Below are 26071 nucleotides of genomic sequence, written 5' to 3'. Positions count from 1 at the left end.
TATAAGTGGGTCTGCAGTTGCTAGTGAAGACTAAGCAGTACGGCACAACACTTAACATGTGGCAGCTTATCTCGTTGACTGATGCCCTCAAAGCTGGGGTAAAACGGCTGAGGGAACACCCAACTGGAGTGTGGCTGGGCACTGAAGATGCTGTGGGACCGTTTGGCATGGTCCGCTCTGGAAGCGATCTTAGTGACAGAAAGAGAAGGAAAGGGACCGAAGAGAAGTTGTATGCTGTGAACCCTGATGATGATGATGGAAAGAATATGAATATACTGTGTACAAGTCTCAGTAAAGTTGCTCCGTTTAAAGTTGAACTGGACTGTGATTCAGTTATTTCTAAAGTGGATCCTGAAGTCCTCCAGAAACAGGGCATAATGTTTATGTGATGGGAGGCCAGGGCACACTGTTCCAGATGTTGGTGGCTACAACTACATCCCAGTCTGTCCCTCACAAGGGTTTGCATAATGCTTGTCTATATGTCCTACATACTGTAAGTCCCAATAGTTTACCCCTTTATTAGCCAAAATAGAGAGTTGCAAACTTAGTAGACAGTTGGAGAACTTCGACTGACCCACCAATGCCACCTGAATGATTGCCATGTTATGCATCTCAAGCCAATTGCTAAGCTGCAATTTTATCAGTAGCTAGTGAAAACTTGACTTCTAACATGAAGTTCTTTTACATTGGAGTCCACCAGTCTATTATTTTACTCTTACATTCAAGCACAGTAAGGCAACCACTGTCATATATGGTAGACCGAAACCAATGGATTGACTACATTTAGCTGTCCAAAATGTATCCATTATTTAGTGCATCCATGTGAATGAAAACATCTGTAAAAATGCGCAATATATTCTTTTAAAAAAAAAAAAAAAAAAAGTCTGAATATTGCTCTCAGATTAACCTTCTCAATAATATGGGTCCAAAAGTTGAGGGTAAAGTCATAAGTAATCTCATCAATGGCACATTATAACATAATGGCTCCTTTACCATCCTGAGAGTTTCCAGTCTATAATTTTATCTCTTACCTTATGGGGGATCTGTTACCTGATTTTATAATACAAACTTCATCTTTTATAAAGGTTTTCTTGCTTAAAGTTCTATCTGGACTCATTAAGTGCTTGTATTAATATCAGGATAATAACAGTCAATCAGCCATGGATTTTCAAAGTAAGCACACCAGGTTTGATTTAGGCTCCAAAGAGAGCTGAGATGTAACTTTTATGGGTTAATAAAGGATAATTTTTCATTTTTTACCAATTGGATGTGCTGTATAATTTTTGTTCTGGATATCTGTGGATAACAGTAGTGAGCCGGAAACTCTTGGAGGATCTGCCAGCCATAGAGGCTCTGCTGCTTCTTCTTAGGATTATATGTTAGAAAATAAGAGATTTTGCAATTACAGTGGGACGCCCTCACACCCAGGGCTGTAGGGTACTCGGTACCGGGTCCGGTGGATCTCAATGGAAGTTGTCACGGTAGCTGCGACCTGGCCCGTGGCCCTGGGCGCCCATTGTAAATGTTCAGCGTGAATGAATAAGTCGTGACGCCACCTGTGGTGTTCGGCAATGTAGATGTTAGGCCAATGCTGCAGACAGATCCTCTGGGACAGATGGTGTGGTGCAGCAGTGATGGTATAGCCCTCCACAGGCAGGGCTGTTGTCCCAGGGCAGAGTAGATATGGTGACACTTAGGTGGTGTACTGTCAGGCGCAGGGGATGTAGCAGTGCCGGGCAGGTTGACGCTGGAATAAGTGGAGGACACCAGGGCATGTAGTTCCAAAGCTTTACTCACAGTCTGTTGTACAAAGAGGTGCCTGCTTCTGTGCCATGTCCTCCGGGTCAGGGATCCAGTCAACCCCCAGGCCAGATGGAATACTCCTTTCCAACACTCCGCCAACTTGTGCCTTTCTGAACGTCTCCTCTTATAGCGCCTTTAGATGAAGTACTCCTAATACTGAGTTACACTGGAGTTCCTCCTGTCTGATGTTCTTATGAACTCTACTTGTACAGCAGACAGCTGTAGCCTGCTTCGGGGACTCCTTGCTACTAAGTCCTGGCTCACTATCCAGTTGCTGTTGTGCCCCCAAGTCTTGTGTGGGAATAAAGTGGTCACTACTTCTATTCCTCCAGTGTCTGCTGCAGGACCATTAGTATCCATACAACTCGGGGATCGGACCCCGGCCTTACGCTTAGAACTTCTAGGAAGGGTTCTCTTCTCACCCATGTCCTCTGTTCTCTTTTACTCCTCACGTTCCGTACTAATCCTGTCTTTCTATGGAGAGTCAGGCTTTCAGTCTATGTTGCGCTCTCTTTCTCTTCTTCCTGTGCCAACAGACCCAGATCACTGGGATGTGCTACAGCACCTCCATCCATCTATCCCTCTCTCTAGGGATCTTCTTTTCTCTCCAACCAACTACTGACTAACTCACTCAAACTCTTCCCGCTCCTTGAAATAATGTAATCTAACTCCACCCACTTCCGAGCACGTTTCGTGTTCCAAGCAGGGAGCCACCAATGGGTGCTTTGCTATACTCCAAGCAGGGAGCCGCCGAAGGTGCTTTGCTACACTACTTTGTGGTGTGGGGTGCAGGTGTTGGAGCGTGGTCAGGAGTCTCCACCTTACCTGGATGGTGGGGTACCACACCTCAGGAGGAGGTGCAGTACCTCTGTGGCGACTGAGCCTCAGGGGTGCCACAACAGCAGCCACGTGGACATTGGCAGAAATAGACAGACCATATTGACTTCAATATAAGTATTTACTGGGCATGCTTCAATCTGAGCCAAGGTACAGGAAGGGGGAGGAGGTGACCTGTGCCATCACCTATTGAAAATTGGGTATTCTCTAGATTGGAAGTTATCCTCTATCCATTGTATAGGGGATAACTACCAGATCACGAGGGGTCTGATACTGGCACCCCATTCATACTGAAATCTGGGGCTCATGTGAATGGAGCGGTAATCAGTCATAAACACTGCAGCTCCATTCATTCTTAATGGGACTTCCAGAGACGGTGCACATGCTCGATCACTGTTTAATTCACACGGGGCACTTTAGAGTTCCAGTTCTGGGATCCGTGGGGTCCCAGTGGTTAGACCCTGAACAATCAAAGAGTTATCCCCTATCCCATGGATAGAGAATAACTTCCAGTCTTGAGAATACCCCTTTAATGGTCAATCTTTGGTTATCTACTTTATACATAGGTGTTATCCATCATTGTAATCTGTAAGGATATTGAGACATCTGAAAATCATCTGTAAAGAATAGGAAGTGTGAGCTTAATAATGGGCCTGATGGCAGTGTAAAAACTGCAAGATGTCCTTTTTTAATATAAACAGTGATAAGAAAAAAGAAAAAAGACAGAAACAAAAAAGTACCGTAACTGCAAATGCCTATTAAAGTGGATCTGTCTGCCCAAACTGATAATATAAACTAAGCATATAGCCTTGTTGGAGATACAGTATAGTCACTAAATTTATTGCACCTTTAATTTTCCAATCACTGCCTCCATTCTGCAGGAACTGAACTTTAATTAAATGTATTTTTGGGCTCATTGTGGGCTGGAAAATACATTTGGAGCCAATGCATTGCTGAGTTGCTTGACTTTGTTTCCACAATGAAGATATGTTGTTTTTGGCTGCAATTCTTTCATAAAGACCCATTATAACCAGACTTCTATGAACAGTAGATGGGTGAATCTGGATCCCATTGGTCGTTATTAGTTCTGAGCTGTTGGCACTGCTTGACATTTACCAATATCAAAGTGAAGTGTGATGTGTCTCTCTTCTGCTGTACTGTTTCCTTCACTGACCATAGCATCTCATGAAAAGAGCTTGAACATTGCATCTTGAAACCTCTATCTGCTTTGAAATATTTGCCTGGGAGAGACCTTGCTGATGCAGTATAACAACCTTGTGGTTTGTTGCTGCACTCAGTCTTGCTATTGCGAATGACTTCTGACATAAAACTGTCTTCCACATCCTCACCTTTATAGCAGAATTTGTCTGTTCCTCACCCAGCTTTAAGCTTCCTACATAGCAGTTTCTGCTTTAGTCAATGTCTGTGTTTCAAGCTACATATGAAAAAGCTGAGTTTTATCACCTGTTTAATATAACTGTTTTTTCACATACTTAATTATTATCCTACAAAATCCCTGATTTTGGTTGATTACACCAAATATCATTTAGGTTTAGTTTTCTCCTGTAAAATCACTTTTCATTTTGCTAACTAATAAAAATTAACGTCTATTTTTAATATATTTTTACTTTGCAGCATTATATTCTGAAATCTGCCTAAAACTTTTGCACTGTACTGGATTTGGGAAAAAAAAATCTAATATTAGAAATAAGTGAAATGAATTCTCCTTAAATTTTAAATTGAAATTCAAATTCACCTGAATCTGAAATTTTGGCAATTTGCATTGAGCAAGTCCAGGGAGCGGTGATTAAAAAACCTCTTTTACTCACCTACGTCCGCCAATCCCCCCATACCTGTCCACCACTGCTGGACCTCATATCGTATATTTGAATTTTTTACTTTTGGCCGGGTCTTCCATTCTTTAGGCCCCTTGCTATAGCATGAAGAGCATGCTTGTCAATGATGTGCATTGCACCCGCACAAGAAGAAGAGGATTGGGGGTGTTGGGCGAAGTATCGGGTGGGTAAAAGTAAAGTGGGTAACTTTATAACTCCTTGAAAGTTGATTAAATTCAAAAGAAATTTTTTCTTTGTGAATCAAATCCTCAACCCCATCACGACCACCTTGAATTGAGAAAATCTTACCAAATTTGAGGAGCTTTGGTCACCCCTACATAATAATGTTCAAAGGTGAGCATTTACTTTAAAAAAAGCTTTTAGAAAAATGACTTGATAAGTGTCACATATTAAACTGAATATGGAAGAATGCAAATAACAGGTACTGTATATTCTGTCAATGTATTAATGCATAAATAGTATATGAAAGCAACATTACTGGGGGTTCACAATTACATAATGTTGTAAAATTAATTCTAAAAAGCTGGCACTACATGGCAGTAGTTAAAGGGAATCTGTCACCCCATTTTTGGCCTATAAGCTGCAGCCACCGCCATCAGGGGCTTATCTACAGCATTCTGTAATGCTGTAGATAAGCCCCCCGATGTAACCTGAAAAATAAGAAAAATGAGTTATATTATACTCACCCGGGGGTCTGGTCCGGTCCGATGGGTGCCGCGGTCCGATCCGGCGCCTCCCATCTTCTAGAGATGGCGTCCTCCTTCTTACTTCTTCTGCGGCTACTGTGCAGGTGTATTTTCTCTGTGCAGGCATATTTTCTCTGCCCTTTTGAGGCACCTGAGGCACCGGTGCCTGACACTGCAGTACTTTACTCGGCCCTCAACAGGGTAGAGAAAGTACGCCTGCACAGGAGCCGCGGCAGAAGTAAGAAGGGGGACGTCATTGCATGAAGATGGGAGGACCCGGACCGGACCACGACACCCACTGCACCCGACCGCGCCCCCTGGTTAGTATAATCTAACTTGTTTTTCTTATCTTTCAGGTTACATCGGGGGCTTATCTACAGCATTACAGAATGCTGTAGATAAGCCCCTGATGGCGGTGGCCGCAGCTTATAGGCTGAAAATAGGGTGACAGATTCTCTTTAAGGAGCCATCTTTTTGCTGCCTTGAAGTCTCGAAGAACAGGAATCATAACATTTTGATGCAATTTAGGAACGGTGCAGAAGCTTTTAACACAACGGGAATACTAGTGAAAATCTTCATAGAACAATCACAAAGTGGCTACCTTCTATAGAGGCGCAAAAATGTGAGGTCCTGCAACAAGCTGCAGATTTTTGGCTAAAATGGCTTAAACAGAAGTTGAACTTACTGTAGTGTACAGTATCAAAAATGTGCTATCGTTGGCAAAGGGGTAGAGTTTTAATGCCATTAGCAGACACATTTTATAATCAGGTTGTAATAGCACACTCTAACAAGACGCAGTGAATGTTTGCAAAGCGAGAAGGAGTGGAAGATGGATCTTTACTGGAACATAAATAGAAAAAAAAGTTACATAGCTTTAAGACTTGCTACATGGCCCTAAAACAATAGATTTAAATACAAGTTATTTCACTCTAACATTAACATAGAAAGCCACAAACGTAAAAAGAGCCAAAATTCCTAGTCTTGAAGTGAACAGAGTTAGTTTACACACAACTCTAGAGGAGCTGGTTCTTGCTTAGGAGAACTGACTGGTGTATGGAGACTTTACAGAAAAGCACCACTTGGAGAAAAATGCAAATCAATTCTCCTCCAGGAGAAAAAAAACTCAAATCTCAAATAAACCAAACCAGACACCTATCTGCATACAGCTGGGTAATAGTTCTTACCCCTCATCAGCCCTGAGCAGGGTATGGATTTGTTAGATGAGATGTCCTTATTTTGGTCATTGTTAAAACAGAGGTATGACTAGGGTTTATCAACCAGGAAAACAATGCTGCCCCTAGCTTCATATCCCTATTTTTTTGGTCAAGGCAAAAAGCTTTTGTTGGACCTCTTACTGAATCGATCAACCCTTCCCTTTCTGCGACATAGGGTAACCAGTTCAAGACCAAGCCATTTTCATTGTTCATGACCAGGGACATTTCTGTTTCTTTTTATATATAAGAGCTCCAAATTCTTTTCTCTTTTTGCCTCTTTTTTATGTTACACGGAGCATAATTTTTAGGTAATTTTACTACTTAAAAGACATGTCTTAGCAAAACCATCAATAGGCGGTACACACACATCACAAGCACTGGGTGGCCACTTTTGGACACAGATGACAAACTCCTCCCAACAAATTAGAAGTAAGGTAAAATGGGCTTAATTTTCTATATACTTAATTATTTTTTAATCTTAATACAGGCACGTTCATAAAGCTATGAGAACATTGAAGATACGATGAGATTGTCCACACCGGTGGTTCCTAACCGGACTGGGACTAAAATTCAGCCCTGGCATTTGAAGTTACACAGGCCCACTAGTCACATGGTGACTATATAATATTTTTGTACAGTTGTAGGTTACAAGAAGTGAGAGGAGATTAACACGACTATATAACATGTAGTCAGAGCTGTGCCCAGTATTTCAGCTCAGTCCTATTTATTGCTTTTAGGTACAGTACTCCTCCCAAAGCTCTGTCCCCTTTTGTACGCACGGTGACAGAATTCCTGGCAGAACTGCTATCCATTGGGCAACCAGACCCCCTGGTCATAGCTGCCCCTATCATACCTCCCAACTTTTGAAGAAGGGAAAGAGGGACAAAGACTGCAGCGTGCGCCGCTGCAAATTTTAGGCCATGCCCGGCCACACCCATTTCACAACTAGTCACACCCATGTCCACGCCTAATCGCACCCATTTAGCACTGCTGATCACACTGACTGGTACTGAAGGCACAGTGGCTGGCTTTATGGGCACACTGACTGGCACTAAGGAAGAGAGAAAACAGAGAGAGAGAAAAAAGAAAACAGAGAGAGAAAGAAAGGAGAGCGAGAGAGAAAGAAAGAACAGAGAGAGAAAGAACAGAGAGAAAGAAGAAAGAACAGAGAGAGAAAGAAAGAGGGGAAAGAAAGAAAGAACAGAGAGAGACAGAGAAAGAACAGAGAGAGAAAGAAAGATGTAAAGAAAAGAAAGAAAGAACAGAGAGAAAGAGAGGAAAGAAAAAGAAAGATTAGAGAGAGAAAGAAAGAACAGAGAGAAAGAAAATGAGGAAAAGACAGAACAGAGAATGAGAAAGAAAAGAACAGAGAAAGAGAGAAAAAGAGAGAAAGAAATAAAGAAAGATTCTACAAAGATACTATAGCAGGCCGGCTCCCTGAGCCTCCCGATGCAGGACATATCATGACCCGCTCACATGGCCGGCATCCCCGATTCCAAGGCAATCCTGCTGTCTGCGCTGCTGGAGGAGGACATGGTGATGGATCTGAAGCATTCCTGGTTCCGTCACAATCTCCTCAAGAAATTATCTCATTTCTGGTCAGCTTTCAGCACATCACTTCAGGTGGAACATCATGTGTGTGCTTTAAAATGTTCCTCGGGGCTCCGCCGTGTACTCCTGTGTCCATGGGAAAAGCCCGCTTTGTATGCTTCGTACATACTTGGCTCCGCTCCGTACATCCCAGACACAAATGGCTCCACTCCGTACACACACGTCTCCGCTCCGTATACCCCATACACACACAGCTCCGCTCCGTACACCAAGTACACGCGCGGCTCCGCTCCGTACACCTCGTACACGCGGCTTCGCTCTGTACACCTCATACACGCACGGTTCCTCTCCATACACCTCGCACACACACGGCTCCACTCTGTACACCTCGTACACACACGGCTCCGCTCCGTACACCTCGTACACACGGCTCTGCTACATCTACCCTGTAAACCCCTCCTGACCCCACACATACTTACCTCATCCAGCACCATGACAACAGCACAGCAGAGTCTTGCAGACATCAAGAGGCAATGCTGATCACACAGGACCTGTGATGAGGTCACATGAGGGGCGGAGTCAGTGGTCACATGATCAGGGGTCTGGACAAAGGCTCCTGATCAGGTAACCCCTGACTCCTCCCCTCATGTGACCTCATCACAGGTCCTGTGAACAGAGGAGAGAGCAGGGAAGCGACGCTCTGAGTGGCTGCGGGGGGGTAGGTCTCATGCTACAACGAGGATGGGGTGCGTGGGGGGGCGTGGCAGCTTATCTCCTTGCAGTGCGGGAGGGTTGGAAACTATAACCGCTGTGCCCACAGAGGGCTGGCAGCAGAAGCAACAGCCAGGCCAGTGGCCACATGAGCTGGCAAGCGGCCAGATGATCGGGCGCTGCCGCCCGTGGCCCACATGACAGCGGCCCAGCGGGAAAATGCCCGGTTGGTTATATTACCAATCTGGGCCTGTTCCTAACACTGAGTCTTGGACAATTTTGACCAAACTTCACACAATCACTCCATAAATGAAAAGTTCAAGAAACTCTGAAAAGAAAGGGTAATTAATAATGTAGCTAAACCATGCGATAACAATCAGGGCATGTGCCATGGATATTGACTAACATGGGTCACATCAACTTTTTGTCTTAATTTCATTATATTAATGCCACATACAAGTAAAACTGTCAACAAGCAGGAGACTACACTGGGTGACAACACTGGGACACATATAACATGAACTCTTCTCAACAAAGTAAAAATAATGTCAAAAGTGCTTAATTTTCTATATACCTAGTTATTTTGCCTTTATTTCAATACAGGCTTGTACATAAAGATATGGGGAGTCGGACACTGAACATATGATGAGATTGTCCATACCAGTGGTTTCTAACACTGAGGTTAGGACACAAGTTTGATTAAATTTCACACAAACACTCTATAAATAAAAAGTTCAAGAAACTCCAAAAAAGTAGGGGTCCTTCATGATATGGCAAAGCTGGAGAGAAAACATCTAGGGCATGTGCCTTGGATATTGAGTAACATGGAGGATATCAACACTTTGCCTTACCCAGGGTAGTTGGATACCATACAAGGGCTGCCAACTGAGTCTTAGTTTTGGGTGAAAATGCATATAATGGAATCATATTGTAGATGCTATATAAAGAACAATTGCATCACATGTGCTAAAGAATGAAGCAAAATCTGGTAGCAGGAGCATAGTAGGTGATCTGCGCTGTTGGAGTACATCCAATTAAGGAGTCAGAATCAGACGAAGGTATTGACAATGTGGTTTATTCTCTACACATTTCAAAGTATTACAACTTCTTCTCCAGGAGAACCACAAAGAACCATAACCTGTGGTTCTCCTGGAGAAGAAGTTGTAATACTTCGAAACGCATAGAGAATAAACTGCATTGTCACTATCTTTGTCTGATTCTGACTCCTTGATCGGATGTACGCCAGCAGGGCAGATGACCAGCTATATTACTACTACTACCATTACCACGTTGGATCAACTCTGGAAGCTAGAACCTTATTTGATGTCATTTCAGAGTTGTGTCTCATACAACCATTTGACGTGAGTGGACCCCCAACGATCACTGCGTTAATCTGGATATCACCCTATTGTTCTTTCTTTGTTCCCTAGCCATTTCCTTAAAATGAGGCAAAATCTGGAAGAGAACCCCCACCTACCATGTGTGCTATTTATACTACTGGTAAGTTAGTTGGTAGTAAAGAAACTTTTAAGGTACCAATACTTTCATGGTCTTCTATCTTTGCGCCCCATAAAGCTACTCCTGCAGAATTATAATTTTTTTTATACCTTTCTCAAACCTAGAATTACAGACATCCAATAAGATGCACTTTTGGTATTATTTCAGTGATATTAACAAATGGTGTTTATTGTATTACCCATAACACAGACAATTATAAATCTAATACAAAGAAGGCCTTGGATACAAAAAAAAGTTGGTTTGTCATTGGAATGACAGTATTAGAATTCAAGAAAGCATCAATAACAGATGGGTTTGTAGATGGGGATTTGTTACAGTAGCTGAAGTCTCATTTAACATCTACGAAATCTCCATATTCGCTAGCACAGATATTGTAGGAAATTTCCGCTGTATTATCCTTTTGTGGGAGACTCTCCATACTACGGTGCCCCAAAGCTAAATGTTTCAATGGTTTTGCTTCAATGTCAGGAGCTGGATATTATATAAATGCTGTGTAGAAATGTAACTTACTAATATAAAGCAGAGATTTGACCCATCTCCACCAGAACTCCCGCTTAGAGGAAAATATCAACATCAGTGTTTATATAAGAACAGAAAGAACAATTTGATAACATCAAAAGTTAAAGTCACATTTTTTTCTAGATTCACTTTGATTTGACAATGTGTCAGAAAAAACAATATACATAATCGTATAAAGTATGCCAGAGATGGGGTAGAGCTCTTACAAGGAAAAAGTATTAGAGGGCTTATCCAGGACTTTGTTTATTTTTTCATATGGGGCCAAGAACTTATAGGCAAGTAGTTGCTAACCACCTACTGTTCTGTCCGGCACCAATCTCTACCAGCTCAGAGCAGCCATGGACCACTCCTTCCAGCGATCCTGGGTTCAAATCCCACTAAGAACAACATCTGCAAGGAGTTTGTATGTCCTTCCCATGTTTGCGAGGGTTTCCTCTGTTTTCTCCTGTTTCCTCCCACGCTCCAAAGACATACTGATAGGATATCTAGATTGTAAGCCCCAATGAGGACAGCGATGATAATATCTGTAAAGTGCCGATGGCACTTTATAAGCAAAGCATAATTCTGCAGCTTCTGGTAATGTCACATCGACAGAGCAGCTTCTTCTCTTCCGCTCCGTTGACGGGGCATCACTTCTGATGTCATGCTGATTGGCAGCAGGCTTCCCGCCATCTACCTAACTGAGGGAAGCCAGCGGTCTATCAGCATGATGTCGGCAGTGATGCACTTTCAACAAAGCAGCCTGGAAGAGGAAGAGCTACTCTGTTGACATGATGTCAAATGAAGCAGCAAAATTGCTGGCATGAGAAGTTTGTGACCGTTCTCTGCCGATAGAGATCAGTGTTGGGCAGGAGTTAGCAACTACCTGTGTGTAAGTTCTTAGTTCGTAGGGGAAAAAAGCACAGTCTCGGATAATCCGTTAAAAAAAGAGGAATGGAAATCAAGGTTTTTCTTTATTGTAATTATAGTTTTTTTTCATTTCAGGTTTGTGTGCTTTTTGTCTTTTTTTGGTGTTTATTACAAGTACTGCCAATAACTAGAGTGCAAACTTTTTTTTACGAAGCTTTTCTTGTAAGAATACATCAGTAAGGTTGGTCAATAGGTAAACTGTTATTTCATCAAAATATGACCAGATAAAGAATTTATCCAAAACATATTATAAAAATAGAGTGTCCTTCATTGGCTTGCATTATAGTTATCATCCAGTAAAAATGCCAAGTAATGGGATATGTACATCCATAATAAACTTTTGACCAAATGATGAATTCTAAAATTTGATGGCTGTATTAATGTGACAGATCATGTGTTTGGTTGATATATGAACCCTGGAAAAGAGCGTCCCATGTGTGTTGCAATTCTGTTTTTCAAAGTTAGTGAGCTGAACCTGTGCAAGGATGTTGGTTCCTATAATGGATATTTTGTTAATCCATCCACAGGAATAGTGATAGATATTTGATCATAGGGCCTCATCTCTGGGACCTTCAACGGTCATCACTATAACATGGTCGTGACCCCACTTTTCCCGACCATTGTACTACTGCAGTGAGGAAGAGTTTGATTGGAGCAGTAGAGTATGCATCCTATAAATCAATATGAAGTCTATGAGACTGATGGAGACAAATGAGTAGAGCTTGCCTGTTTCGGACAGCCCTATAAATCTCAAGGTGTCCAAAAATAACCATATCCCAGTTGGCTAGGGGTGTGACAGTGTTCACCAGCACCATAAGCGGTCTACATGTCAATCTTTTCAATGAGGTCCCGTCAATTCTTTGTAAGCCTCTGAACGGGTGCTTCTTGAGAAATGCATGTTGCCACAGACCGCCAAATATAAACCTTGAGTATCATCAGGCATCATTAAACCCATCATAAAATTGTCAGGGCACCAAAACTATTACTGTCTAATATAATTTTTATGATTTCAAGACTAGTAAGGGGTAAGTAAAGATTTACCTGATTGCCAATCTATCTTCTGAATCATGAAAATAAGTGTATCACCAAGATTCAAGGACAATTGCAACCACAGTTCCATGATCTCCATATACAGCATTACAGATGTTACGGATAGAAACTACACAGAGTACATTATAAATGCGGTCACATATGTTTTCAATCCTATATTTTTCTTAAATTACTTAACTATAGCTTTTTAATGATCCAAAGTGAGCTTCCATCATCTTTTCATTACTTCGAAATTTACCATCAGCCATGAAACTTTCTATGATCCATCCTAATGGACCATCCAAAATGAATCAAGCGCAGAATACTCTCTGCTATGCTAGGAAATCCCAATTAAAGGAATATTAATAACAAATTATACAAAAAAAATCTCAAGTAGTGGTTGGGGCTATAACCATCCCCATGTTTATATTGCCAGGGATTTTCATTTCATTAGAGACTATTTAGTTAATTTTTTTTCAATATGCGTAGAAAGGAGACACTACATACTTCCACCGAACCATCCCATTCCGAGACCTACATCTATTTACACAAGGCAATGCTGTTGTATGGATGTGCTAATCCTATGGACAAATCGAGCAATAATGAGAAGAACTAAACGGCTTGATTTCTACTTCTACATTAGCTTCTTTTATCCATCTGTGAAACTAGTTCAACGACTTCCTAATTTTAATACCCGGAATTTTCCAACTGAAAATCTTTTCTGTAAAACACAGTGCCCTAGTTTTGGAGTATCAGAAGATTAGCAGCCAAAGGGGGTAGAATATCAATTCTTGAGTTCCTGTCCACCTGCTTTCTGTCTATACTGACATTCTACACATCCCTGCAGAAAAGATGAAGCTCCACACATTGCTGCTGCTTAGGAAGCTCATGTACACCTGCTACCAGTTCCAGCAGTGATAGTTTGTCCCACATCGGAGTGCAATATTTGGCGCCTATTCATTACACCATCTAAGAATTTCGCTAAAGCAATAGTAACAAAAACATATGTGAATTATAAAATACCTTCAGCACAATCCCAAGCTTTGCAATATCAAAAACATTTGGTGATATTTTTTTTTTTTTTTTGCTGCAAAGTTAAAAAAAAAAGTTTTTAGAACTTTTTTTTTTTTAAAACTTTTTCCTATTGAATGAGCAGGTAGATATAAGACAAGGGAAGGATTGTCATCATCTTACCTTAGTGAATGCAAGATCCAAGAGAAAGGTATGATGCAGTAGATATGTGACAGTGAGGGACTGAGAAAGTGCTCTGATCAGCTGCTGGTAACATTCACTTGGCTTTTATCTGCAGGTGGGAGGAGAGTTCTCCTGTAGTAGGTGGGCTGAGAATGTAGCATTCAGACAAGGCAGTCTGTCTAACCAGAGAGCAAATGAGAAAGGGAAAAGCAAAGTCATATGGGCTGCAGAAGAAGAAAAAAGAATTTGCAAGTGGAAGAAAATGCATGTGAAAGTCATCCATCCCCTGGATCAGCTTGTCATCTCATAACTCAGCAAGTGAAAGTTCTGAAAAGGGAGGAGAGGAACAGAAGCTACAAAGTACAGTTTTCTTTTACTGGGATGTTTTACAGTTACAATAACTGTAATTACATAAAAAGGGTCCAGTAAAAGAAAAGGAAAAAAAAATACTCAGAAGACATTGGAAGACTGCACTCCAACCATGGTGTCATTTCTCTGTAGTTCAGTAGCGCAGTGTCTTGTGGCAAGCAGGTACCAGATCCAGTGGAGGAGGGGAGCATACTTTACTTCCAGTCACTATGTGACTTTCATGCAGGTGCTACTTTGGATTTTTGACTTTTTGTTCAATATGTGATCTTTGTAAAGAAGGACGACTGTGATTGTAATTGAAAGTGTCCTAAACGTTACAATTTTCTTTCTCTTAGGACATTCTCAGCACTCGTTCACGTGTCATAGATTCTGAAATGAATATAAATTAGGATTTGCTAAATATTTTTCTGTTTTTTGAGGGTCAGCTCATATTTTGAAATGTTTTTGAAATTTAGATTAGCTGTTGATTTCTCCCATTCTAATGCATATATTATATGACAAGTGCCCCTATAATTAGCAGGGGTGGAAAAATCTTTGGGGCAACCTGTGCGACCGCACAGGGGCTGAAGAGGTCAGGGGGTCCATTTCTACCTCCATGCAGGTGCAATTTTTCATTTTTAGGAGCTTTTGGGCTGCAAAAGGCCCATATATTGTTCTTGCTCAGGGGCCCTTTTCTGTCCCTGTCCACCAGTGACTATCAGCATTTCTTGTAAAGGTGAACTTTAACATAGGCGAGTATTAAAAAAAAATCTCCCCATAAATAACATTTATCACCAATCTATTGGATAGGACATAAACATTAGATCACTGGTAATGAAAGCAGTGCAACCACGTTGGTGGTCGATTGGGGTGGTGGCTTAGCGTACGTGTAGCCTACTCCATATAAGTTTATGTTTTTATATTTTCTGTAGATTTTTCCATACATGTCAGATCAGATGTTGACCAAATTAAAGAGAAAGGCCGTATGATAAGCTAAAGCGAATCTAGGATTTTTTGCAACGGAGAAAAAAATGGTAATCAGCTCACTTTCCAGTGAGGACAATTCAGTGTGAAACCACTTGTATTCGCATAGGGAACCTGGTAGACCTTGTTTGGCCGAGGTGTGGTGCACGGAATGTAGGAACACACCAGGCTGGTATCCAGATCAAAAATGGAAGAAGGGTCCATGAGTACTGAGCTCCAGCACCAATGAGAAAATGTTAAAACATAATTTGTACTGTGCAATTAGAAACAGAGTGGGAAAAAAAAGCAAAAAGAATTTAAAAAAAAATCCATTAACTTGCGAGTTTCCGGTTATAGACAATTATTCTTAGGCCGGGGTCACACTTGCGAGAAACTTGTACAAGTCTCACGTCTCAACACCCGGCACTGCCGCCGGCACTCAGAACCAGAGTGTGTGGCTGCATGTATATCTAAGCAGCTGAGCGCTCCAGTCCGAGTGCCGCGGCAGCGCTGGGTATTGAGACGCTAGACTCTATTGAGACGTGAGACTCGTGCGAGTTTCACGCAAGTGTGACCCCGGCCTTACCCTTATTCTTAGTCTTTAACCCCTTTACCCCGAAAGCATGTTCTCAACTTCCTGACCAGGCCAATTTTTCAACTCTGACAAGTATCACAATTTGAGGTAATAAAGGAAACGATTCAATGGATTCTAGTGATTCTGATATCGTTTTCTCGTGACATATTGTACTTCATGATGGTGGTAAAATTTGTTCAATTCAACTTGTAAAAATATTGGAAACTTGGCAAAAAGTTTGAAACTTTAGCAATTTTAAAACTTTTAATTTTTATGCCCTTAAATCAGAGAGTTATCTCACGTAAAATAGTTAATAAATAATATTTCCCACATGCCTACTTTACATCAGCACAATTTTTGAAACACCATTTTTTTTAGAAAGTTATAAGGGTTAAAAGTTGACCACCGATTTTTACAACAAAATTTACAAAACCATTTTTTTAGTGTCCACATCACATTTGAAGTGACTTTGAGGGGCCTATATGACAAAATATACCCCAAATTTTCACCATTCTAAATACTGCATTCCACAAGATACTCAGCACCACATTCAAGAAGTTCATTAACTTTTGAGGTGTTTCACAGGAATTATTGTAATGTGGAAGGAAAAAATGAACATTTAACTTTTTTTCACAAAAATGTTACTTTAGACCCATTTTTTTATTTTCACAAGGGTAACTAGAGAAAATGGACCCCAAAATTTGTTGTGCAATTTTTCCTGAGCATGCCGATACTTCATATTTGGGGGAAAACTACAGTTTGGCAGGGCTCAGAAGGGAAGAATCACCATTTGACTTTTTGAATGCAAAATTTGCTGGAATAATTAGCGGACACCGTGTTGCGGTTTGGAGAACCCCTGATGTGCCTAGAGTGGAAACCCCTGACAAGGAACCCCATTTTGGAAACTAGACCCCTCAGTGACTGTATCTAGGTGTGTGGTAAGAATCTTGAGCTCCCAGGTGCTTCACAGAAGTTTATAACATTGAGCCGTGAAAATAAAAAATCACATTTTTCCCACAAAAATGAGCTTTTAGCCCCATTTGTTTTATTTTTACAAGAGTAAAAGAAGAAAATGCACCATACAATATGTTGCGCAATTTCTTCTGAGTATGCCGATATGCAATACGTGAATTAAAACTACTGTTTGAGTGCACGGCAGGGCTCGGAAGGGAGGTGCACCATTTGACTTTTTTGAATGCAAAATTTGCTGGAATCATTAGCGGATGCCATGTAGCATTGGGAGAGCCCCTGATGTGCCTAAAGAGTGGAAACCCCTAAGAACTGACCCCATTTTGGAAACTAGACCCTTCAATGAATGTATCTAGATGTGTGGTGAGCACCTTAAACCCCCAGCTGCTTCACAGAATTTTATAATTTTGAGCTGTGAATATAACAAATCACATTTTTCCCACATAAATGTTCTTTTGGCCCCATTTTTTTAATTTTCCAAGGGTAGCAGAAGAAAATGCACCATACAATACCCAATATGTGAAGGAAATCTACTGTTTGGGTGCACGGCCGGACTCAGAAAAGATGGAATGACATTTTGCAACGTAGATTTTGATGGAATGTTCTGCAGGCGTCATGTCGCATTTGGTGAGCCACTGATTTGCCTAAACAGTAGAAACCTCCCACAAGTGACCCTATTTTAGAAACTAGACCCCTCAAGGAATTTATCTAGATGTGAGGTGAGCAGCTGGAACCCACAGGTGCTTCAAAGAATTTTACAACCTTGATCTGTGAAAATGAAAAAAAAAAAATATATATATTTTTTCCCACAAAAATGTTGTTTTAGCCCCAAAGGATAGCAGGAGAAAATGGACCCCAAAATTTGTTGTGCAATTTTTCATGAGTACACCGATACCTCATATATGTTCAAAAACTCCTTTTGAGGCACAGTGCAAAGTTAAGAAGGGAAGACACACCATACTGGAGTTCAGATTTTGCTGGACTTGTTTGAGGGTACCATGTTACACTGGTAGAGTTTTAAATGTGCCAGAACAGCAGAACCCCCCATAAATGACCACATTTTACAAACTACATCTCTCAATGAATTTATCTAGGGTTGCATTGATCATATTGACACTATAGGTGTGTCACAGAATTCTATACCATTGGGCAGTGAAGAAAAAACAATTACATTTTTACCACTAAAATTTTGTGTTAGCCCAAGATTTTACATTTTCACACTGGTAAATGGGTAAGAATGGCACCAAAATTTGTCCCACAATTTGTGTTGAAAGTAGAAATACCCAGTATGTGGGTACAGTACTGCTTAGCCACACAGCGAGACTCAGGAGGGATGAAGCCCTATTTGCCTCCTGCAGCGCAGATTTTCAGCAGTTTACAGATTCCATATACAGAGCCCCTAAGTGTTAGAAAAGCAGATTCCCCCTCAACTCACCCCATTTTGGAAATTATACCTCTTTTAGAGTTTATCTACATGTGTAGGGACAATTTTGACTCCCTGAGTGTTTTCCAGCAGTTAGTAAAGTTTTGGCCACGCAGGGCCCTTATCAAGCCAAGAAAAAAGGTGCATAGTAAAATAACACAAGACAGAGTATTTATAGTGAATCGGTTATGGACCACTCCCTTTAATCCCTCCTGATTCACTATAAATACTTCCTCTCTTGTGTTATTTTACTATGCACGTTTTTACATAGTACATAACCATGTATCACGATATCTGACAAGCTATGGATATCTACATGTGTACAAGATCAGAACTAATAACAGTACAAGAATACATCACCAGAACCACCACTAGTACAGAGATAGATCAGCAGAATCGCCAACAGTACAGAAATATTGTATCACAAGCATCATTAGTAGAACAATATGTCAGCAGAAACATAATCAATGCAGAACTAAATCACCAGAATCACCAGCAGTACAGAAATCCAGTAACAGAACCACTAACAGTGCAGAAATACAGCACCAGAACCCATATGAGTGCAGAAATACATCACCATTACATCACCAGAACCACCATCAGCACAGGAATACATCACCACAACCAACATCAGTACATAAATCCAGTACCAGAACCACTATTAGTACAGGAATACATCACCAAAACCTCCATCAGTACAGAAATACATCACCAGGATCACCAACAGAATAGAAAACCATAATCAGAACCACCATTACCGTACATAACATTACAACCACCATCAGTACACATTACCAGAAACCTCGTCAGTACAAAAAAGCAGCACAACCAACATCAGTAGAGGAATACAGCACCAAGGTGATCAATTGTAATATCAGGCCAGCAACATAAACAATTGTATCGCATGAACCTACAACTACCAGTATGTCCTTTACAATGGTAAGGAGATACTTGGAGTTGTTGTTACCAGCCATCATCAGACAGTGGACCATAGATGAACCGCAGAACAGATGAGATGTAGTGATGAGCGAGTATACTCATTGCTCGGGTTTTTCCGAGCATGCTCGGGTTTTTCCGAGCATACTCGGGTGACCTCCGAGTATTTTTGCGTGCTCGGAGATTTAGTTTCTGTCGACGCAGCTGCATGATTTGCTGCTGCTTGGCAGCCTGAATACATGTGAGTAATGCCTGTTTGTTAGGGAATTCCCACATGTATTCAGGCTGTTCAGCAGCTGAAAATCATGCAGCTGAAGCGACGAAAACTAAATTTCCGAGCACACCAAAATACTCTGAGGACACCCGAGCATGCTCGGGAAAATCCGAGCAACGAGTATACTCGCTCATCACTAATAAGATGCAATCAGTATCATCATTGCTGATCAAAAAGCATGTTCTTGCGCGTTTAAAGTTTGATCAACAACATTTAGACAAGCCTGTAAAATACCAAGAGAATATAGTCTGATAGCGGAAGCAAAAAACTGGGAAAGAAAAAGCGCAATAGGTCAAGGATTTGCTGCGGATTGGACGCTGCATATAGCCGCAGCGTCCAATCCGCAGCGTCCAGATGTTACAGCATAGTGGAGGAGATTTCATGAAATCCCATCTCCACTATGCGTACAAAGAAGCAGGTGGCAGACCTTCGTAACCGGACATGGTTTATTTATCTTGCGGAGACGCTCAGTCTCCGCAGGATAACTGGCACAGTCTATGTATAGGATGCGGTCATTGAACACATGCGGAATCACCGCGCGTACGAAAGGGGGCAGCGCTTTGGGCAGGGCGGGTGTCCGCTGCGTCCAAAGCACTCGGAATCCTGACCGTGAACGCATACCCTTCAAAGTCTACGCGTTTCAAGGTCACGCAGGATTTCTTCATCAGGACAAAACCTGGACCTCAAAACGCGTTGACTTTTAAACCTGTCTAAGTAAATGTTTTAATTTCACTGATAATTGAATATCAGCAGTGCATGAGTGATACCTTCGTCTTCCTCTCAGAATATAGTCGGGTAAGATGAGACCAAAATTGAACTCTTTGGATGCCATAATGTTTGGAGATGAAAAGGAACTGCATATCACCCCAAATATGAATGTCATTTATGAAATGATCCTGTGGTGCCCCCTGAGGATTCAGTCGCCACAGAGGTACTGCACCTTCTTCTAAGGTGTGGTGCCCCACCATCCAGGTAAGGTGGGAACTCCTGACCATGCTCCACACCTGCACCCCACACGCAGGATAGTTCAGCAGGGACCCATCCATGCTTTACGCTGGAAAGGCCATAGGGTGCCTTTTGTGGTCCCTGGCTTCGTAACATGAGAGGTGCTGGGGAGGCGGGTGGAGTTAGATATAAAAGAGAGGGAAGAGTGAAAGTTATTGGTTAGTTGGTTAGAGGAGAGAGAAGAGAGAAGATGGGTGTCTGAGGGACGTGCTGCAGTAGGTCCCAGTGATCTGGGCTGCTGGCACGAGAAAGACCAGAGAAAGAGACTGATAAGATTGATAACCTAACCTTCTATAAGAGAGAGATAGAACAGATCGGAACGAAGGAGAATAGAAGGACGGTGGGAAGCAGGTTGAGAAAGAGAGATAACCCTTCCAGTCCAGAGAGCGCAAAGGCCGGGGCCCGGTCCCCGAGGTTGATTGGATCTTTATGTCTGGCAACAGACACCGGAGGAGTAGTGAGCCGCTAACGCCATGCTCCCATCATAGACTTGGGACACAACAGCAACATGGATAGAGAGCGGGGACGTAGAGTGGAGTCCCCGAAGCAGGCTACAGCTGTCTGTCATACAAGTAAAGACTAGGAACACCTAGAGAGAGGCATTCCAGGGTAACTAAGCACTGGAGTGCTTCGCACCTAAAGGCGCATTGGAGGAGTCGTTCAGTAAGGTACATGTTGGCGGAGTGTGGAAGGGAGAATCCTATCCTGCCTGGAGGTTGGCTGGAGCCCTGACCTGGAGAACACGGTATGGAGGCAGGCAGTTGTGTGAACTGCAAACAGTGAGTAAAGCTTTGGAACCGCATACTCTGGTGTCCTCCAGTTATTCTAGCACCACTACACCTGGGTACCAGCCTCCATACCATTCTGCGCCGCACCTCATCCACTGCACCTACACTGCCCTGGGACTACAGCTCCACCTGTGGGGAGCTATACCATCTCTGCTGCACCACACCATCAGTCCCAGCGGATCTGCATGCAGCGTTGGCTTACCACCTTACTTGCCAAACACCACGGGTGGCGTCACGAACTACCTAATAAACTTTAACACCATTAACATCACCGCCATTGATATTGGGCGCCCAGGGCCGCGGACCGGGTCACCGCTGCTGTGACACATTCCCGCCTCGACACCGGCCCGGTACCGAGTGCCCCACAGCCCTGTGTGAAGCGAGGGCGACCCAATTTTTGGCATCACGAACAGGATGACGAGACCCGATGCCATCGGGTTCTGTGTGCCTTGGATTTACAATTTTTGAAAATGTGCAGAAGACCAAATTTAATAGACTGTAAAATGGACATTAGAAATGGCCGCTGGCGCAGATAAGGGCATGAAGAGATGGGAGGTCCTAAGAAAAGACTGCGAAGAGTCTTGGGCTGTCCCTGCCTGAATTACTATGTGACCGATGCATGGCCCATCCCCCGAGGGGTTCGTATACTGGCTTGGTATGGAGGCGCGGGAAGAAGATGCCGCCCCCCGGAAGGAGGGGCAGAGAAAGCCAGTGGTGAGCAGAAGGGCGGAGCAAGAGGAAGAACACCAGGACGCCATGATGAAAGAAGACGAGAAGATGGAGGAACAAGGGAGGGAGAAGTCACCCACTTCTAGGCCGCCCCTGCGGAGGCTGCGACCACTGATTCATCCCCAGCTGCGTCCGTCACTGCCTCACAACCCATACTGTCATTGGGTGAGCCCCGTCCGGAAGAGATACATGAGGGCTCTGGAACAGAATGGAGGACTGGGACCGCGTCTCCGCCTGGACTGGGCACGGTGGCACCGGCCTCCGTCGTCAACTCCAACTGAGACCGGCCTGGTCCCGGTACGGATCCAACTGCGGCCTACTTCACCAGTCACTCCGGGAGTTGCAGCTGCTGCCATCCACCACCAGGAACCGGAGCCACGGCCGGAAACGCCAGGTATGATCGCTACCCCCTGGTCTGACCCTGGTTTTGGGAGCGGAACCCACAAATAGGAATGGGCCCACTGACCTCCGCCGACGACCCCCGGCTGCAGTGCCTATGGGGGAGGATGATCAAGTTGTTCCTGGCTGGCGGCCTCGGGTTGCGGCACCGTCTCCTGAACTTCCTATGGAACTGGAGAGACCCATATCCCCGCAGACAGTAGAAATCTCCATGGCCCTTTCCCTGGGCCCCACCAATCCCTATCCCTCTCTATGGGAAGCGGAGTACATGCGCTTGGCAAGAAATCAGTGGGATCATGAAGAACTCGACTTCTTGGTGGCAGAACAACCAACCTCAGCCAGTATGTCACCTCTACCCCAAGATGAAGATACTCAAAGTGTTACATCAGGTGATAGTTCCAGTTCCGCTTCCAGAACCCCAGGAGGGGACCACAACTAAGAAAATTTACATTTGCTAAATTTCTCGTTACCCAGGAGGGTTTGTTGCACCAGTTGTGCCTTGTTTGCTATCATGTTTTTCCGGTAGCACTTTTGTTGCCTGTTTTTCTACAAATGGAACTGTGGAGATCATGAACGCTGTGTGATCCAAAACTTTCTTGTAAATAGTTTGCACCCGTTTGGGTGCTCTCTCTTGGTTTTACATAAAGAGACTCTTTGCAAAGATAATGCTTTTGCATGGACACTTTTCGAAGAATGATGTCTACCTCAAGGGACACTGCAAGAAATCCCGGCTGGGAGCAGTGTTCAGCACCTTACAAGAATTTTGAATGTTTTATGATAACGTATTTGATAATGTTATGTCTTATGAAAAGTAAATGTCTTTTATAGAATATTTGATACAGAGAATTAGAAAAGTTTTGAGATAGAATGTGAAAATTGAATAAAGACTGAAGAATTGAAAGTGACAGGTGACAGGCCAAGAGTAGATGGTCAGTGTCTTGCGTCCAGTAGAAGAAAGAAAGAAAAAGAGAATAATTGATAGAAAATGTAATAAAGAAAAATGTGTTGAGCATAGCACTTTGAATTGAGAATTGCACTTAAGTAAATTTTTGATATTAAGATAGGAAGTTAACTTGTTTGTAACGTTTAAGAAATGTGCCTCCTACATTAGGAAGATTAGATAAGTATTGTTGAATAGCATTTAAAATTTTTTGTGTGTTCCTGCATTGTACCTTTTGTTGTCTTGCAGCCCGTGGATGTGCTGTGTTTAACTGGGGGGTATGTGGCGCCCCTGAGGCTTCAGTCGCCACAGAGGTACTGCATCTTCTTCTAAGGTGTAGTGCCCCACCATCCAGGTAAGGTGGGAACTCCTGACCACGCTCCACACCTGCACCCCACACACAGGATAGTTCAGCAAGGACCCATCCATGCTTTAAGCTGGAAAGGTCATAGGGTGCCTTTTGTGGTCCCTGGCTTCGTAACACGAGAGGTGCTGGAGAGGCAGGTGGAGTTAGGTATAAAAGAGTGGAAAATGAAAGTTATTGGTTAGTTGGTTAGAGGAGAGAGAAGAGAGAAGATGGGTGTCTGAGGGACATGCTGCAGCAGATCCCAGTGATCTGGGCTGCTGGCACGAGAAAGACCAGAGAAAGAGACTGATAAGATTGATAACCTAACCTTCCATAAGAGAGAGATAGAACAGATCAGAATGAAGGAGAATAGAAGGACGGTGGGAAGCAGGTTGAGAAAGAGAGATAACCCTTCCAGTCCAGAGAGCGCAAAGGCCGTGGCCCGGTCCCTGAGGTTGATTGGATCTTTATGTCCAGCAACAGACACCGGAGGAGTAGTGAGTCGCTAATGCCTTGCTCCCATCATAGACTTGGGACACAACAGCAACACGGATAGCGAGCCGGGACGTAGAGTGGAGTCCCCGAAGCAGGCTACAGCTGTCTGTCATACAAGTAAAGACTAGGAACACCTAGAGAGAGGCATTCCAGGGTAACTAAGTACTGGAGTGCTTCACACCTAAAGGCGCATTGGAGGAGTCATTCAGTAAGGTACATGTTGGCGGAGTGTGGAAGGGAGAATCCTATCCTGCCTGGAGGTTGGCTGGAGCCCTGACCTGGAGAACACGGTACGGAGGCAGGCAGTTGTGTGAACTGCAAACAGTGAGTAAAGCTTTGGAACCGCATACTCTGGTGTCCTCCAGTTATTCTAGCACCACTACACCTGGGTACCAGCCTCCATACCATTCTGCGCCGCACCTCATCCACTGCACCTACACTGCCCTGGGACTACAGCTCCACCTGTGGGGAGCTATACCATCTCTGCTGCACCACACCATCAGTCCAAGCGGATCTGCATGCAGCGTTGGCTCAACATCTTACTTGCCAAACACCACGGGTGGCGTCACGAACTATTCATATAAACTTTAACAACATTAACATCACCGCCATTGATATTGGGCGCCCAGGGCCACGGACCGGGTCACCGCTGCTGTGACACATTCCCGCCTCGACACCGGCCTGCTACCGAGTGCCCCACAGCCCTGGGTGAAGCGAGGGCAACCCAGTCCCATTAATATCACAGAGGTTTAAAGAGGTTGTCCGGGCTTCAACTAAAAGTTTGCAGTCATCCTGTTTGTCCAGCAAAGACTTTTGGAGCAGCTATGCTGGAGTAGAGAGTGTACTATGATAATATGGCTTCTTTTTCTATCCAGGGTGACTTTCCCTTAAAGAGGTTGCTTGTCTTCTGATAAAAGTCTAAAGTCACTCTATGTGTCTGCAGACTTCTGAATCATGGCAGCTAATTATATTTCGGTTCAAAGGGACTGAACTATGCACTCCTTTCTTCTCATCCATGTCTGTGATTCCACATCTCCTTTGCCTGCTTCATGTCAGTGAATAACAGTTCACTGCTTTTTTATGTGCCCTGCTTCCTCTGTTTGAAATCTCCTCTTCACAGGTTCTACAGAAGCTGACCAAAAAGTCAGTGCTCCTTAAAATGGTTGTCCAGGCTTGAAACAAAATTTGCAGTTAACCAAATCTTGACAATGTGCGGTGCACAAGCTCTCACAATTCCATGGTATTCCTGACGCATGCAGACTGACACGTGACTTCATGTATAAGATGTGTAGTTTCCTTTGCAGTACACACAATAACCACCTGTGGAGTAGTGACCACTGTGTCCGCTAGGGGGCGCTGTGTGGATGTCCGAGGAGAGAGGATTAATGGCAGTCATGAATGACCATTATGTATCTCAAGGTGGGTGGCCTTGAGATGGAGACTGATGTGTGTGTGTTGATCAGCAGTGATACTGCTGGCGTGTTGTGTCATATGTCAGGGAGAAGTCTCCAGGTAGCTGTGGAGACGGGCAGACCCAGTTACCTACAAACCCACCCAGGGGGTGTGTTTAAGAACGCTATTGCAATGTGTGTGTGAGTGGTTCAAGGACCTGTGATGAGGTCATAGCCATGTGACCCGGTGGGCGTGGCTACGGACCATATAAGATGGCCAGGGTAGGTCACATGTGGTGAATGCAGGGACCTGGTTGGTCCATTGTGAAAGGTCCCGCTGGGAGATGTGTCTCCTGGCTAACAGCATGTGGAGTGGCTGTGTGTAATGGCTGCACGTGCCTGGTGATTCCCTGGAGGGAATGGATGTCTGCAGCATGGAGAAACAGCCATGAGGAAACCTGGACGTGGGTGAGATAACTATGAGGCTGAAGAGCCTGTGTATGCCAACCTGTGTGACCACAGGGAGGAAAGAGAGAAGTTCTGTCAAGGACGCTATGCTGATATGAACTTTATGTTGCTTGCTTTGGTTTATGCTGCATAAATAAACCGCATGGACTTTAATGGTTTTATGGAAAACCTGTGCCGGATCTGGTTTTGTGGCGGC

At 43.4% G+C, this 26071-nt stretch overlaps 1 protein-coding gene across 1 annotated transcript in view; it reads right to left on the bottom strand.

Annotated features, from left to right (window-relative positions):
* The window catches only part of COL8A1 (collagen type VIII alpha 1 chain), a 194252-nt gene extending 180331 nt beyond the window's left edge, over nt 1-13921 (bottom strand). The window contains exons 1-2 of the mRNA XM_073584400.1: nt 13840-13921; nt 10266-10276 (exon numbers count right to left, since the gene is read on the bottom strand). Coding sequence (XP_073440501.1) covers nt 10266-10276; nt 13840-13921 — 93 coding nt within the window. The remainder of the gene's footprint in view (nt 1-10265; nt 10277-13839) is intronic.
* Between the last annotated feature and the right edge of the window lie 12150 nt (nt 13922-26071).

Source organism: Dendrobates tinctorius, unplaced genomic scaffold (assembly GCF_039654945.1).
Source record: "Dendrobates tinctorius isolate UK_male_01 unplaced genomic scaffold, ASM3965494v1 ptg000084l, whole genome shotgun sequence".
Taxonomy (NCBI): Eukaryota; Metazoa; Chordata; class Amphibia; order Anura; family Dendrobatidae; genus Dendrobates; species Dendrobates tinctorius.
This window is presented reverse-complemented; position numbering and strand designations above follow the sequence as displayed.